Consider the following 17,500-nt stretch of genomic DNA (forward strand, 5'->3'; position numbering starts at 1 on the left):
TACCTAGGGTTATACGGGATTACATAGTGTTACACGGGATTACATAGGGTTACACGGGATAGCCAAAAGACAACAAAACTTTATAACTTGCATGATCATCTAGCAAGCACTGAATAGAAGCAGAAAGTTCCTCCTGTCCAACGCTTTATCCAGCTTTATGGATGACAAGTATCGTACAGCTTAACCCCTTCAATACTGGGACGCATTTTTTACCTTGAGTTCTGGGGATTATTTACTTTTATTTACGTTAGGAAGGGTCTATGGAGGTCAGAAGATTAATGGCCAGGCTTTACTATTCTAATCCCAACATATGTTTCTGAAGCTGCATAAAATCGTCAAATTAGTCCCAGAATGAGTATATAAACTGAAGAGGTTAAGAGTAATGTGGATTGTGTGCCGATGGTGTTCTTCGCCAGTAGATACCCGCCCGACCCGGCTGTTAAGTATCTGTCGCCAGACCACACTTGAATTACACATCACTACTAAACAATGCCTCAAAATGCGATATTCATAGAACACATTCACCTCTGCCAATATCTCCAGCTTTCTACGACTTGATTTCTTTTAAGAGGAAGGATTCAAGACATTTATTCCAGACTTTTGGATAATTTTATTGTTTTTAAGGAACTGGCAATCAAGTAGGCCTTTTTTTTGTTGCCCTTGGCCGGCTTTCCGTTTTGTAAAAAAAAAAAAAACCTGCAGAATCTCGTGGTACACCCTGTATTAACGAATATATCTTCAAACAGAAACTACAAATCTTTCAATACGCATTTTCTACAGACACACTGACGAAGATTAACTTAAGAACTTTGCGTCACTTTGTACTTAGTTCTGGATGGCACTGGCTTGAACAGTGCTGATCTCTCTCTGGGAAGGGTGTGGGCAGGGATCTTTCTTGGCAGGATATGGTAGGAGCGCTATTAGAGTGTGAACCAGTAGCTTGTGTTCCTTGGGCTGTACCGCGCTTGGCTCTACGTACCCAAGGGCCAAGGAGACAAGAAGTAACAGGACACTTGATGGTGAGTCTCAGGTGTTCAGTGTCGCGGTCCATTTGTTGCAGGGCCTTGTGTATAAAGTATGACTGTGTTGGTGTTTGTACTAGGCGACAGGAAGGTGCAAAGCTGTTGTTATGACCTGATTACGAGTACAGGGAAGGCATAAATCTTTTGAGGTATTTTGCAAAGGGGACATTACTGGTATGAAGTGTGTGTGTGTTTCACTGTTTGATCTGCTGTAGTCTCTGACGAGACAGCCAGACGTTACCCTACGGAACGAGCTCAGAGCTCATTATTTCCGATCTTCGGATAGGCCTGAGACCGGGCACACAACACACACCGGGACAACAAGGTCACAACTCCTCGATTTACATCCCGTACCTACTCACTGCTAGGTGAACAGGGACTACACGTGAAAGGAGACACCCAAATATCTCCACCCGGCCGGGGAATCGAACCCTGGTCCTCTGGCTTGTGAAGCCAGCGCTTTAACCACTGAGCTACCGTGTGTGTGTGTGTGTGTGTGTGTGTGTGTGTGTGTGTGTGTTAAAGGGAATGATAAACGTTCACTGCACTATAATTTATTTCACAAGGATATGGTTACGAATCAGCCACCTGAAGTTAGAACTAAGGTTTTGCTTAATAGAATATCAAAAGTGTTAAAAAAAAAGTAATTAGAACTAGAAAAGATGCAAAGAAAAAATCGTCTACCTGACATTTTACAAACTAGAAAAGTCTACAAAATTTACCCATAAATACAAGAAAGACATTTTGAGTCCCCGATGCTTACAAGTTTGCATTAATACTCAGGAGAAACACAGTAACAGACCTTGATGAATCTGCCTGGCTGTTGGGGAACTATTCTTAATTAACTACTTTATGTAACAGTCCAGCACAAGGCTTCTCTCCACCCAGCACTCCCTCCATCTTCACAGGTGAGGAGTTTTCTTCGTATCCAGAATTCAGTCCAGAGGGAGGGTCATCATTGGGGCAGTAATGTGTTGACTAGCCATAGTAAGGCCTGTTGGTGCAGCAGGACCCCCAGCGCCTGCAGCAGATTGCCCGAGCAGAGAGAGAGGCGGGGCACCTTCCCCGGCAGCTTGCTGTGGAGTGTTGAGGGAGCGGGTTTAGCTTCATTACCTAGTTTAATATTTGTGTTGTTGCTGCCGCTACTGTTGCCTCTACTGCTCTTGCTGCTACTATTAATTGTGATGGTGGTGGTCGTGGTGGTGGAGCTGTTGTTTTCTTTTGGTTTTGTATGATATTTTTAAAAACAATGTATGCCGTTTTTTTCTCTAACTAGGAAATGAGTGTTTAATTTTCAGGAGAGTGGTCTTATGTGTGTGCATATATATATATATATATATATATATATATATATATATATATATATATATATATATATATATATATATATATATATATATATATATATATATATATATATATATGAGATGAAGTGTCTTTGATTCCACTCTGAACAAAAAAAAAAAAAAAAGCATTATGAGAGGAACACTCCCATACTTGAGAAGCGTACTCCATGCATGGACGCACGAGGTCCCTGTAGAAAATTAGCAATGCGAGGAGGGATAAGAAAAATTGGAATCACCTTACTTTATTGGAGGATATCAATGAAAAGACTTTCGAAAATTACATATGACTGGATAAGACAAGTAGATTGATTTAGGTTTAGAGAGTGGGCGACAGGACAAAACCCTGAGGAACACAACTGTTGATTGGAACGTTTTCTCTAGTCCAGAATAATTGCCTGATTCATTAATCCATGATAATATTGTGAATTAGTAGCTATTTAAAAATCATCTTATTGTGGATAAATTCAAAGCTATAAAATGACAAGCAAATAAAGAAAAGTAAACTTTCTTTATGTTTGAGGGAAAACTGCCAAAGGCAAAAGAAATATTAGAAAAAAAGGTCCACTGGAATTGCAGTCCTCATAAAAAATTCGAAATAATCAATCAAAAGCCTGGGACAAATATTTTGACACCTCTTCCTTAAAAGAAGTTAAATCGTAGGAAGATGGAAATAGAGCAGGCAGGGAGTTCCAGAGTTTACCAGAGAAAGGTATGCCGAATGATTGAGAATACTGGTTAACTCTTGTATTAGAGGGTTGGACAGAATAAGGATGAAAGGAAGAAGAAAGCTTTGTGCACCGAGGCCGCAGGAGGAGGGGAGGCATGCATTTAGCAAGATCAATAGAGCAGTTTGCATGAAAATAGCGATAAAAGATAGAAAGGTAGAAAGAGGCTGAAGACAATCAGTCAGAGGAGGGGAGTTGAGTAGACGAAAAGCTTTTGATTCCACCCTATCTAATAAAAATGTGTGAGTAGAACCCCTATAAACATGTGAAAAGTGCTCCATACAAAAACGGATAATGCCACTGTACAGAATTAGCAGTTGGAGTGGCGAAAAAAACTGGCGGAGGCGCCCCAGAACGCCTAACTTCAAAGAAGCTGTTTTAGCAAGAGATGAGAAGTGAAGTTTCCAGTTAAGATTATGGGTAAAGGACAGACCGAGGATATTTAGTGTAGAAGAAGAGACAGTTGAGTGTCATTAAAGAAGAGAGAATAGTTGTCTGGAAGGTTGTATCGAGTTGATAGATGGAGGAATTGAGTTTTTGAGGAATTAAAAGCTACTTAATTTTCTGTCCCAATCAGAAATCTTAGAGAGATCAGAAGTCAGGCGTCGAAGAGTTAGAGCGGCCACTCGTTTTAATTGAGAATAAGAGGGAAAGGTAGATGCTGACATGCTTGAAGGAGTCGCATTAGCAAGATGCAAGACTAAAGGCACAATTACGGAGAACAATAAAAGGGACCCATCAGGAAGCCTTCCGAGAGTTATCTGCTGACAGTCTCTTTACAAACTGTGGCAAGTAACAAATATTTACAATGCAACAGGACTAAATTCCAAATGAATCTGGAATGTAACTGGACCACTGACTCTGACTCCACGAATCTTTCACTCATCTGCAGGGAAGATGAGAAAGATCAGCTCAAGAACTCTGCGTCACTGTGTACTGACCTCTGGAGCCGTAACTTAATCCCAGCTGAGGGCGAAGCGGGGACACGTGCGGTCTGGTTAGCTGGGAATGAACAGGGAGCTTTCCAGGCAGGGTCTGGACAGGAACATGTCCAGGCAGGGTTTGAACAGGAAGCTTTCCGGGCAGGGTGTGGACAGGGACCTTTCCGGGTAGGGTCTGTACAGGTAACTTTCCAGGCAAGGTCTGGACAGGGGCATGTACAGGCAATGGGTGGACAGGGACCTTTCCGGGTAGGGTCTGGACAGGTAACTTTGCAGGCAGGGTGTGGACAGGGACCTTTCCTGGCAGAGTGTGAACTGGTGCTGCGCCGTAGTCTGGCTCAGCGTAACCGAGGGCGGCCAAGGAGGAGACGAGGAGTAGCAGGAGCCGCATGATGCTGGTGAAAATCTCAGGCGTTCAGTGTGTTGGGCCGTGTGGCGCAGCGCCTTATGTAGGGATGGAGGGCGGATGTGATGGCTGGTAGGCTTATTTCCGAGGTAGTGTTATGTATTGGTCTATGGGTACGTGAGTGGATGGAAAGTCCAAACCGTGAGTGGCGAGCTGTTGTCACGCCGCGGTGTGCGCTGTGGCGAGTGTTCAGTTGTCTCAAAGACAGATATCACAAAATCAACTGTAGAGTGTCTTTGTAAATTGAATGTAAATTAATATGTATCAGTGAACATTTTTCATACCAAGAATCCCGGACAGATAGAAAACTGAATGTTTTATGCAATAAGGCATTAGTGTTACTGTATCTCGCCTTAAGCCTTTCACCGCTACGCAAGCTTTCCTTTAGTCACCAGCTATACATAAACCCGTTTTTTTATTAAGCTTTCTTAGATATCTTTGAAATCTGACAAACAGGCAAATAATGTGTATCTTCTCTCTTCTGTGTCGTGTGTCAGCACGCACACCAGGTTAGTGGAGGACGCCGATATCAGAAAAATGGTCAAACACTTCATTACTCGACTGGACAGACTATCATCTTACCCGCAACCTTTTACACTCTTCAATTGTTCTTTACCTTGCAAAATTTCATATGTATATATATATATATATATATATATATATATATATATATATATATATATATATATATATATATATATATATATATATATATATATTCTTATCTATTTATCTATTTACTCTTTTTTTTGCAATGCTCAAAAAGAGAAAGTGAAAGATTACCATCATAAAAAAAAAAATTTCTCGTCACTAAGAAATTTGAAAGAGTTTGAAGAAGAGATCTCTGAAACATTAACAGATCGACCTGATATTCGATTCGAAATGTAACTGATGAATCATCTGCCCCGTATTTTACTTTCCCAAAATTTTATTGAAATCCTCCTCCTCTTGCCCATCATCATCTTCCTCCGCCGTTTTTCGGACAACAGGTGAGAAAAACCATCACAAGAATAAGCAAACACAAAGATGGGACTACGCAATGTTTATTTGTAAAAAGACAGAGGAACACTTGAGGTTTGTCTCTTCGCGTCGTGCTTGTGGTGTGCCAAGGGAGCGCATGCACTTCACCATAGTTTCTGTGTAGTTACGTAGCGAGCCAAACTTTTCACTCGCTTACTTGTTCACTTCCCTTGTGCTAAACATTGTCTGAAGCTTTTGTTCTTTTTTCCTTTTTTACAAGTTCTGATGGCGCTTATATAGAGGTGCTGGAGGAAGAGGTGCTGATATGATCCCACGCTATCTGTCTGTGTGTGTGAGATATATATATATATATATATATATATATATATATATATATATATAGAGAGAGAGAGAGAGAGAGAGAGAGAGAGAGAGAGAGAGAGAATTAAGCAATGTATCTAATTCACCTCGGTCTTCTGCTGGTCATCCCAGCCAATCTTCCCCATTACGGAGCGAGCTCAGAGCTCATAGACCGATCAACAACAACACACAACACACACCGGGAAAGCGAGGCCACAACCCCTCGAGTTACATCTCGTACCTATTTACTGCTAGGTGAACAGGGGCCACACATTAAGAGGCTTGCCCATCTGCCTCGCCGCGCCGGGACTCGAACCCGTGCCTCTCGATTGTGAGTCGAGCGTGCTAACCACTACACTACGCGGTGTGTGTGTGTGTGTGTGTGTGTGTGGTTAGCCCTCGTCCGAGTCGGATGTGCCTGGGTTCGCTCAGAGAAATCTGGATTACAGCTATGGCGGGACGTTCTGTGGCAGATTTGAAGAAGCTACAACGTAATCAACTAAAATCAATCAACAAGGATGAGTTGATTGAAGCTATAGTATCTGCTGAAGATCGTAATCCTGGAGCAACGGCCATACTAGAAGATCGCCTGTTGAGTATAGCCAACGAACTAGCAGCCCTAAGACAAGTTGTGACAAATTCCGAAACAGCTGTGGACAAGAAACTGTCGGAAATGCAACAAAAACTAGACAAGCAGGCTGACATAATAACGAAGCAACAGTTATTCCTCGAGCAACTTGATCGGAAGGAAAGAGAAACATAGTGGTGCTGGGCGTCCCAGACGAGGAAGAAGCACTGGAAGGAGCTACATGTGACGACGACAAATTACACAAGATCTGGAATGTGATTGGCACCAATACCACGATCCGATCACATAGAAGGCTGGGAAGCGCGAGCCAGGCAGTGCACGCCGAAGACCCATCCTTGTTATTGTTGACAGCAAGAACGACCGTGACAATACCCTGGCAAAATCATCAGAACTGAAGGAACGTGGTGCCCCATATGACAAAGTCTTTATCAAGAAGGATGTACACCCAGCAGTTCAGCAGGAATGGAAAAGATTACGTGATGCCGCAGCAGCGGAAAAGGAACGACCACAGAATCAGGGGTGTACTATTCGTTTAGACGTAAGGGAAAGAAAACTGTATTGTGAAGGAGTGGTGATTGATCAGTGGAATTTGTACCATTTTTAGGAAGACCACAGAATCAGTGTAAAATTATGTCATGGAATATAAATTCTGTAAAGACGAAGACTGAAAAAAACAGCTGTGATATAGTGTGTTTGTGTGAGGTAAAGACTGCACTACAAGTGTCAGTCCCTGGATTTGTATGTTATAGTAGTGTTGATCAAAGAATCGTGGTGGCGTCTGTGTGTTAGTTAAGACAAAGCTGCGGCAGTATGTCACGGAAGTGGATACCAAGATGAGAGATCAAGTGTGGATGAAGTTACAGTGTTTTCCTGGTGTGTTATTTGGGTTTTGCTATGCCCCCCCTCCAGACTCGCCATACTTTGATTTCGCTACACTTAGTTACATTCAAGAGAGGGTGAAGTCGAGAGAAGATGGAACTAATTGTATCATAGTTGGGGATTTGAATGCTCGATTCGGAGAAACAGTGAGTGAGATTCCAGAAGCCCTTGGACTCGAACAGCTGTCGTACCCGAGCATTCCGAACCAGATTCGTACACCTAATGATAACGTTAGGGTTTTGCTCGGTATCTGTCTCGAAGGTAATCTTCTAGTGATGAACAACCTACAAACACGAGACAAATATTTTCCAAGTAAACTTACGTATAGGCAGGGCATGCAGTTTGTATCAGAGTTGGATTTATGCCTTGTATCACCAAATGTTATTGATTGTATCCATAGCTTTGATGTCAACCAGGATGTGTCATTGCCTTCTGATCATGCTCCCATATCTGTATCGTTGAAGCCTCCATCCTTCAATATGAATTCTTTGTATGACCGAGCTTGTGAGTTAGGAGCTCATGCTGCTTTGATCTCACCATCACACTCTAGATTGGTAGAGAAACCAATTAAATTTGACTCCATTGATCCTGAAATGTTTTCAGCTGTACTGTCTCTACATGATCCCCCCTCATCTGATGACAGTGTTGAAGCCATGACGCGTAACATACGTGACACGTTATACAAATGTGCAGGAGAGTCAAGGGTTGGTAACCAAACCCCACAATATGATGAACGCCTTGGTAGATGGGATCGCTTATTAAAGTGTGGTGATGAAGCACGTATTTGGAGTAGCATTAACTGGCGTGGAGAAGTGCACTGCAATGATGCTAATATAACAACCCCAACTGATACGGAATTTAAAGATTATTTAGAACAAACTCTAAACCCACCTTATGTTGAAGAACATGATGTTGATGTTCATACTAATACTTACATTCCAATTTTAGATGATCCTATCACCCAACAGGAAGTATACAGACAAATCGGCAAGTTGAAAAGCAACAAGGCCTGTGGTCCTGATGGGTTAACACCGGGAATATTCAAACTGTTGCCAAGGAGTTGGATTCTGTGTATTGTTACTTTGTTTAACTCTATATTCATTTCAGGCATGTACCCTCAAAGCTGGATGTCAGCTAAAATGAGTATGGTGTTCAAACGTGGATCACGAGCTATGGTCTCGAACTATCGAGGCATCAGTGTAATCAATAGTTTGTCTAAAATATATGACATGATACTTTGTGATCGACTGAGTAAATGGTTCATACCGTGTCGTGAGCAGGCAGGAGGCCAGGCTGGAAGAGGATGCACTGAACATATTGTACCTCTTAGATTATTGACAGACTTAGCAAAAAGAAAGAAATTCAAGTTATTTATTGTGTTTGTAGATTTTTCGCAAGCTTACGATAGAGTGAGGAGAAATATATTGCTTACTTCACTAATGAGGTTAGGGTGTGGAATGACTATGCTTTGCGCTATTGTTACTATGTATAGAGAAACTAACTGTATTGTGGGTACTACTGCACTTATTACTGCTTCTATTGGTGTACGCCAGGGATCCCCGACTTCTTGTTTGTTGTTTATCTTATATGTGAATGATCTTATTAGAATGTTAATACAAAATTGTGGATGGGATGGCTTTCTAGGCTGGTTGCATGTGCTTGCCCTCATGGATGATACCATTTTATTGTCAACCTCTAGGCCAGGGGTTCTCAACCTTTTTATCGTTAAGAACCCCCTGAGTTATAAGACCATCTACCAGTACCCCCAGTATTGTCACATGGAACATGGAACTCAATATGCAATGGCACTGCAAAGGATTTTATTAGATCAGCCATCTAAGTACCCGTGGAAATCTTCTTATGAACCCCCTGTGGTTTCGCGCTGTCAGGATGGCCACTGTCCATGAGCTAACATCATTAGGTCTCTATGACGCTGAAGACGTCTATGCAGAACGGTTTGGTTGGCAATAGACAATCTCATTATCAGACTTTGATTTCTAAGTTATGAAAATAATCTCATTTACGGGGCTTCATAGGTTCATGGTGTCTTGTAGTCTACTTACTAACCTAGAAGGAAAGAAAATATCATACTAACTTCGAGCTATCAATTGAGGAAGAAGTAATCTTTGTCCCAGGAATAGAGCAAGATGGTATATAAAAAACACAATGCATAGTTATAACCTAACTCTACTATTATAGCGTTTTTGTCGTAGATACATGTTTAGAAATACTTTACCTATCTTGATATCTCCTTACGTGACAAAAGAATATCCAAAAATATACGATATGCAGTTGACCATCTTTTCTGTGAAATATTACGATATCTGTTGAATCTGGCAACTTCAACGGGAGTTTGGGTCCTCTCCTAGTGTTTCCTTATGATTGAAACATTGATATTTACACGTCATTGTGATCAGGGAAATAAAGAAAACTAAGTTTGCTTTTTCTAAGAGCATGAAATAGAAAAATTTATGTTTACAAGTGGCAGTTTATGTATAAGACACGCAAACCTGTGTGCACTCATCCACTCTATCCAGAAGCTTAACTAATTTTCAAAAGTTCCCCAATAGCTACACAACTACCATTGGTCTACTGTTTCTATCCAGTTACCTACAAACACGTACACATTCACGGCAGCAACATGCAAAGTACACTAAATACTCCGGAGCAAAGCTGCCTCACCTTGTTTCATTAATCAGCTAACTCTTGCACACTTTCACACCAAAGCTATTTTTCATTTACCATCGACGATTTTATATTCGAATCAAAATTAAAACGACGATTGAGAACTTTCGGCCTAAAGATGTTTGAGGGCCGTGACGGCCTTGGGCGCCGCACGGGGGAAGGAGGTGGCCGTCGGGTCCGGCCTGGGGCCCAAGGCAGGGAACTGGCTGCAGGTCCTGCTTTTCCTTGGTGGCCTCAAGCTTCACTACTAGTCGTCCACTTGCAGCGCATCACACTAGGCAAGGGTCGCCATAAGCAAGAGATCAATGTCTACCACTCACCGGATGGTGCCGTGAGGGGCCCTAAAGGGGTGATAAGGGCTCCTTGCATAGAATATGATGGTGAGTGGTGTGTACGGGACCTCTGCTTATAATGACACCGGGCTGAACAACTCGCCATGAACGAGGGCACGCTGTGCCATGAGCCAGGCACTGACAGTACCAGGGGTCCTTTACGTTAGGTTAGGTTAGGTTAGGTTAGGTTAGGTTAGATTAGGTTAGGTTAGGTTAGGTTAGGTAAAAAGGACTCACTTCATGACAGCGTTTGGGGAGTGGTGTGTGGCGGGTCATTGCTCATGGCGACCTGTGTGAGGCATTGCAAGGTTGCATCGTCACTGCTCTCATAACCACGGGACTGGGGTTGACCCTTTCTGGGTAAAAAGTTTCGTCCCAGTACCTGTGTAGGTAATAATACTTTGGATCGTTTCGCCATCGCCATCGCCGCACCGTTAGCCTCGATAAACGGATCGTTATCCTCAACAAACACATCTGTACCGTGGACACTGGAATCGCAACCTGTCGTGGAATCCCATTGTTAGCGTGGACTCATTTTCCTTCGCGGCTTCAAGCTCACTGATTGTTGTCAACTTGCAGCGCCTCATACTAGGCAAGGCGTCGCCTTAAGCAGGGTGCCGTGTCTACCGTCCATCAGATGATGCCGTGAGGGGCCTTTAAGGGGTGATAAGGGCTCCTTGCATAGAGTCTGGTGGTGAGTGGTGTGTACAGGACCTCTGCTTATAATGACATCGGGCTGAACAACTCGCCATGAACGAGGGCACGCTGTGCGCCATGAGCCAGGCACTGACCGTACCAGTGGTCCTTTACGGGGTGAAAAGGACTCACTGACAGTGTTTGGGGAGTGGAGTGTGGCGGGTTATGCTCATGGCTACCCGTGTGAGGCGCAGTAAGGTGGCAGCGTCACTCTCCTCGCACTCACGGGTCTGGGGTGAACTCTTACGGGGTGAAAGGGTTCGCCCCAGTACCTGTGTAGGCAAGTGAACTTCAATTGCGTCGCAGTGAGGTGGCAGCGCCACTCTCCTCGCACCTAAGGGTGTGGGGTGGACCCTTACAGGGTGAAAGGGTTCATCCCAGTACCTGTGTAGGCAAGTGGACTTCAATTGCAGCGCAGGAAGGTGGCAGCGTCACTTTACTCGCACTCAAGGGTGTTGGGTGGATCCTTACGGGGTGAAAGGGTTCGTCCCAGTACCTGTGTAGGCAAGTGGACTTCAATATTGTGTCTTGAAATCGCATCGTGAGGACTGGAACCGCATCGACATCGTGGAAACCCGCATCGTTCCCGTGGAAACTGGAATTGCATCTTGATCGTGGAAAGGCATCGTCATTTTGGAAACTTGCATCGCTATCGAGGAAACTGGAATGCCATTGTTATCTTGGAAACTCGGAGCGCTATCGAGGAATCTGGAATCAAATCTTATCGTACACACTGTTATCGTGGAAGCTCTCGTGATCGTCGTTCGTTTCGTTATCTCTGAATTACTTAATTAGTCTTGGTATTATTATTAGCTTCCGTAATAATAGAGATGTTGGTCATTTTATCTTATCTTTTTACTGTATTTTTTTCAGGGTACAGTTTAGTGTTCTTCAACCTTTTCTAAATTCGTGCACCTTTTCGAGAAGCAAGGAGGACTATAAAAGAAATGCATCAATATTCGTAATTTTCCCTACTTTAAGACTGAAAATCGATAGATAACATTATTGAATATCTACCTGAAGCTACAGTTTTTTAGTCCTAAACAGTCGCTATATAGAGCGAAATGTACTATAACAAAATGCCACATCTCAAACACATTAGGCCCGTGTTCCGTCGGAGTGTAATATATTACTATTGTGAATAAATCGCAATACTTTGATTAATATCAATAGGAGAGGACCCAAACTGTCACAATTTCAGTGTTCGCAGGAGAGAGTCAGTATCGTCTCGCGGTACAGAGTAATCGTCTCTAAACACTGTATTACGATGTATCTATTGATTTGCCAGGGTTTTACTCCTACCAGTATTTTTCTGTTCTTATTCTACCATGGTATTTCTTTATAGTTACTTGAGTTTATACGACTGACATCATAATATAGAGCAAAACATAATTGTCTGGTGTACCAAGATCTTTCATTTCTAGAGACTTAAAGACAGCACGGAACCTTAACACACATTTCACCTCGCTTCTGCACAGGTTAATTCTTCTTCTTCTCAACCTTTTAATGTGATGTACCCTCGAAGTCTTTCAGTATTGATCACGTACCCTTACCCACAATGCAGCGTCAGGAAGGGTAACAATAAATGCATGGTTTATTGACTTAGTTTATTAAGTTTAAATTGTGTTATATATGTGGAGCAGACACAATTTTTAATTAATATTAGTATGTTTCTATGAGGTAGTGTCGATAGGAACTGGTACCTCACAGGGAGACACTATATGTGACTAACATGCAATGCATTTACCAAAAAGGAACTATATCAGACAATTTTCGATCATTATGGCAGTGAACTAGTGTTGCTTGCAGCTAGTTGCAACTTGTAACTAGTAACAGTGATAAATAAGTCACTGTGTGTGTGAATAACATATAAGATAAGAAATCGGAGCAAATATTATAGGTTTGCAAGGTTGTGTGGCAACTGTAATCCAAGAGAGCTTCCTCTCAAGTGATATAAGTCCAAGAGTTTCCTTGTTAACGTTGTAAACGTGTCCTGGTTCTAGTGAAGGACACATTGTATACTACAAACGAATTTGCTGCTATTTAAAACTGAAGCATTTTGAGAAACCCGCCACGTACCCCAAAAATTCCTCTCACGTACCCTTGGGGGTACGCGTACCCCAGGTTGAGAACCCCTGCTCTAGGCATTCTATGATTGAAAAACTTAAGATTCTAAATAGGTTTTGTAATACCCATGAAATGAAGATAAATGTGCGTAAAACTAAATTTTTTGTAGTGAATGGTGACGATGAAGATAAACAGCCAATTAGGATAGATGATGTAGTGGTTGAAGCTTGTGATCGTTATGTATATCTAGGTAGTCCGTTTACAGCTGACGGGTCTGTTTCTTCTGCAATTAAAATTCATGCAGAAAACAAAATGTGTCATGTGCTAAAATTTGTTGCTTTTGTTAAAAAGAATAACGATGCTCTTTTTTATGTAAAATTCAAAGTATTTCAGGCTGCGCTCATGTCGACCTTGCTGTATGGTTGTGAGTCATGGCTTGGAGGAGATTTGAAGCCAGTTAACAAATTATACCTGTGGTGCGTCAAACAACTGTTAGGGGTGAGGAAGACCACTTGTAATGACTTGTGTTTATTAGAATTAGGATTACCCCCACTACGTGCCCTGGTCATCAGTAAACAGCGCAGGTTTTTTTTCACGTATGTGGAACGAAAGACAACACCTTGAGGACGATCCATTAGCCCACACCATACGCACTGTCTTGGGTTATAATTACCACACTGCCCGTCTCTTAAGGGATTTACTCAACAATAACATCGATGATTTACAAATTGCTTTTGACGACAGGAGAGAAAAAGTTTTGAATTCTGATTCATCAAGATTTCAACTTTATTGTATGTTGAACCCAAACTTAAAACCCCATGAAATCTATATAAAAGAATTGAGTATAAATGAGGCGCACCGTATATCCTGGACCAGAATACGAGTGAGCGGCCACTCGCTTGCTGTGGAAGAGGGCGGTGGAATAGGCGTGGGAGGGGCCGTTTGCCTATGGAAGAGCGCCTGTGTGAGTGTGGTGAAATCCAGTCCGAAAGGCACGTACTCGAACAGTGTCCTAAATCAGCTGGGCTGAGGCAACAATTTGGCATCACCACCATGGAGGAGTTACTTGTTGAAAGGCATGATTACGAGTTAGTGTGTGGTGTTATTCATAGTATACTGTCCCTGTATACTTCGATTGTAACGAATGATAATTGTTCAGGGTATAACCTATTGTACATGTATTAGGTTGGACCATATGACTAGTGTGACTATATTTAATTGTATTTTTTTTATTCTGTGGTCAATAAATCTTAATCTGAATCTGAATCTGAAATCTGTGTATGTGTGTGTGTGTGTGTGTGTGAGAGAGAGAGAGAGAGAGAGAGAGAGAGAGAGAGAGAGAGAGAGAGAGAGAGAGAGAGAGAATCAAGCAAGTCACTCTGTCACGGCGCCATCTTTCATCCTTTCCTTCACTAGTATTCTTCTTCTTTCCTCTCTCATCCTTCTCTTCCAGTACCCTCATCCTTCTCCTTATGCTTCCCAGTGATGCTTTCTATAATACACTAGAGATGTTTCGTCAATATTCATGAAGTCTGCCTCTACAGTATATGAAAAGTCCTTACTCTCACTTGAAGAAAGCTAGATAAAAGAGCGGCGTTAATGTCCAACTCACCAGAAAATAAATAGAGAAATGTTTTACGTAAGAAAGAACAAAATAGAGAATTGTTTTGTATAAGAGTGATGCTTTATATATGTTCATTAAATTTACTACACACATAATTAGTGTAGTATAAATGGCTTTGGTATGTCATCTCAGCCATCACAGACACCAAATTTGACCCTCTGGCTGTTCCTTCTCAGATATGAAAAAGAGAAACAAGTACTTATTTTCTTTATTCCTTTATGCAGGGGATACATTTAAGACTCAATAAAAACACCACTAACTCAGCTCACGTTCAGAACACAAACACAACATTAACAATAAACACATACTTTTAATCACTTTACATTTAAGACTCAATGAATGCACTATTAACTTTCAACTTACGTACAAAGCAAGCACAACAGTAACAGCAACATTAGATCAACAGGTGCAGGGGTGACAAGTAACGTGACACCTGCGCAGTAGACTAAGCTAAGTGAGAAAGCTAACACGGGAGGCTGAGGGTGTGCTGGTGGTCAGGGATGTACTCGTATCTGGTGGAAGGGTTGGATTTCCCAGGTGAAGATGGTCGGCTGCGGTCATGTGTCGTCATCAGGAGGGTCTGTGTGAGGTAACCAAAATATTTTCTTCACTGCTTGACATCTTTTTTCTCATAACTATCTGATAATTTTTAAGCCCTTCAGTACCATGACGCTTTTTCATATTTATTCTGTTATTCTGCTTACTATTTGGCGATTTTAAACAGCTTCAGATACTTATGTGAGAGATTAGAATAGTGAAGACTGTGGCCATTAATCTTCTGACCTCTATAGACCATACCTAATGTCAATAAATGGTCAAATGAAACCCAAAACTCAAGATAGAAATGTGTCCCGGTACTGAAGGGGCTAAACTCACATTTTCGTAGTGTAGTCTCTTAGATAATTTATTAGTAAAAAACTTCATTAATTTCGTATCTTCTTTTTTGTGTTTCCAAGGAAGCAATTCTTTTACTGTGGTTTAAATGTTACCGAGACATGTCCGTACCAGTGAAAGTATTAATGATTAGTGTTTAGCTTTACAGTAACCAATAATTCTAAAAAATGTGTACAAACAAATACCAAAAAAAGAAAACATTACAAGTATGAATTACATCTAGATGATAAGCGCTCTCAAACACAAACAAGAATAAAGTAATAGTTCACGGATAGCATGAAGAAAAACCACAAATCACGTGACGCTTGTACAGAAATCACCCTTACCCAGAATTCATTTGGTGTATGAAAGGTGTTGCGTCCACTCTAGCCTTTGTAAGGGATTGGATAGGAATTGCCGCAACAGTCACCAGACAGCCTGCAGCACCTCGCATTACCGCTTTCGTACCCCGGGCATTGTCTCCTGCAGTTGTCTGGAAAGCAAGGGATCGGCTATTGAAGAAAACCTACCGAGTTTTTATTGAATATTAAAAGCACTATTGCTATTGCTATTGTTGTTGTTTTTGTTGTTGGTGTTACTGCTGCTACTGCTGAGCCTGCTATTACTACTACTGCTACTACTACTACTACTACTACTACTACTACTACTACTACTACTACTACACCACCACCACCACCAACAACAACAACACCTACTACTACTACTACTGCTGCTGCTGTGCTTGCTGCTGCTGCTGCTGCTGCTGCTGCTGCTGCTGCTGCTGCTGCTGCTGCTGCTGCTGCTGCTGCTGCAACAACAACAACAACAACAACAACAACAACAACAACAACAACAGCTGCAACTGCTGCTGCTGCTGCTGCTGCTGCTGCTGCTGCTGCTGCTGCTGCTGCTGCTGCTGCTGCTGCTGCTGCTGCTGCTGCTGCTGCTGCTGCTGGTGCTGCTGCTGCTGCTGCTGCAACAACAACAACAACAACAACAACAACAACACAACAACAACTACTGCTGCTGCTGCTGCTGCTGCTGCTGCTGCAACTGCTGCTGCTGCTGCTGCTGCTGCTGCTACTGCTGCTGCTGCTGCTGCTGCTGCTGTTGCTGCTGCTGTTGTTGCTGGTGCTGGTGTTGCTGGTGTTGTTGGTGCAACAACAACAATAACAAATAAACAACAACAACAACAACAACAGCAACAACTGCTACTACTGCTGCTGCTGCTGCTACTGCTGCTGCTACTGCTACTACTGCTACTACTACTGCTGCTGCTGCTACTGCTGCTACTGCTACTGCTACTGCTACTGCTGCTGCTACTATTGCTACTGCAACAACAGCAACAACTACTACTACTACTACTACTACTGCTACTGCTGCTACTACTAAAAATAATAATGATGATGGTGACAATAATAATAATGATGATAATGGTAATAATAACAATAATAACAATAAAACAACAACAACAAAATAATAATAATAATAATAATAATAATAATAATAATAATAATAATAATAGTAATGATAATAATAATAATAATAATAATAATAATAATAATAATAATAATAATAATAATAATAATAATAATAATAATAATAATAATAATAATAGTAATAACAATAATAATAATAATGATAATAATAATAATAATAATAATAATAATAATAATAATAATAATAACAATAACAATAATAACAATAATAACAATAACAACAATAATAACAACAAGAACAACAGCAACCACAACAACAATGATGGTTAGAGAAAGCGATGCGTTATACTTACAGCGGGTGAACGAGTATTGGCCTGGACGTTGGAAGGGCCTGATGGAGCCTGTGATGCCTGGGCGGCCCGGGGAGACCAAGGGACTGACTCCAACTACTCCCGGTAAAGTCTGAGGTGGCACTCTTCCTGGGAGCGTCTGAACTCCCACTACTGCTGGTCTGGTCAAGGATGGATTTCTTCCCGGGAAGGTATCGAATCTCTCT

The 17,500-nt window shown here is 41.8% G+C and overlaps 3 protein-coding genes across 4 annotated transcripts in view; 1 reads left to right on the plus strand and 2 right to left on the minus strand.

The window, feature by feature from the left end:
• Positions 1-1,563: 1,563 nt before the first annotated feature.
• On the minus strand, positions 1,564-4,458 carry LOC123512241 (galectin-3-like). Its single transcript, XM_045268500.1, has 2 exons — positions 4,035-4,458; positions 1,564-2,098 (listed from the first exon to the last, which is right to left on the minus strand). Exons 1-2 carry the CDS (start codon positions 4,423-4,425, stop codon positions 2,001-2,003), a joined length of 489 nt encoding a protein of 162 aa, XP_045124435.1. The 5' UTR covers positions 4,426-4,458; the 3' UTR covers positions 1,564-2,000.
• Positions 4,459-6,650: 2,192 nt separating this feature from the next.
• Positions 6,651-14,038, plus strand: LOC123512192. Its single transcript, XM_045268435.1, has 3 exons — positions 6,651-8,927; positions 13,086-13,280; positions 13,885-14,038. The coding sequence occupies exons 1-3, from the start codon at positions 7,183-7,185 to the stop codon at positions 14,036-14,038; spliced, it is 2,094 nt and encodes a 697-aa protein (XP_045124370.1). The 5' UTR covers positions 6,651-7,182.
• A 788-nt stretch (positions 14,039-14,826) lies between these two features.
• LOC123512256 (hyastatin-like) overlaps positions 14,827-17,500 on the minus strand; it is a 2,800-nt gene continuing 126 nt past the window's right edge. The window contains exons 1-3 of one of the 2 annotated variants that reach the window (XM_045268537.1): positions 17,298-17,500; positions 15,853-15,998; positions 14,827-15,212 (exon numbers count right to left, since the gene is read on the minus strand). The exon at positions 17,298-17,500 is cut by the window's right edge and continues 124 nt beyond it. In XM_045268537.1, the coding sequence (XP_045124472.1) occupies positions 15,892-15,998; positions 17,298-17,500 (310 nt within the window). In that variant the 3' untranslated portion in view covers positions 14,827-15,212; positions 15,853-15,891. Of the gene's footprint in view, positions 15,213-15,851; positions 15,999-17,297 lie in introns of those variants that run through there. The other variant, XM_045268538.1, reaches the window with a different exon arrangement.

Source organism: Portunus trituberculatus, chromosome 33 (assembly GCF_017591435.1).
Source record: "Portunus trituberculatus isolate SZX2019 chromosome 33, ASM1759143v1, whole genome shotgun sequence".
In the NCBI taxonomy this organism is placed as follows: Eukaryota; Metazoa; Arthropoda; class Malacostraca; order Decapoda; family Portunidae; genus Portunus; species Portunus trituberculatus.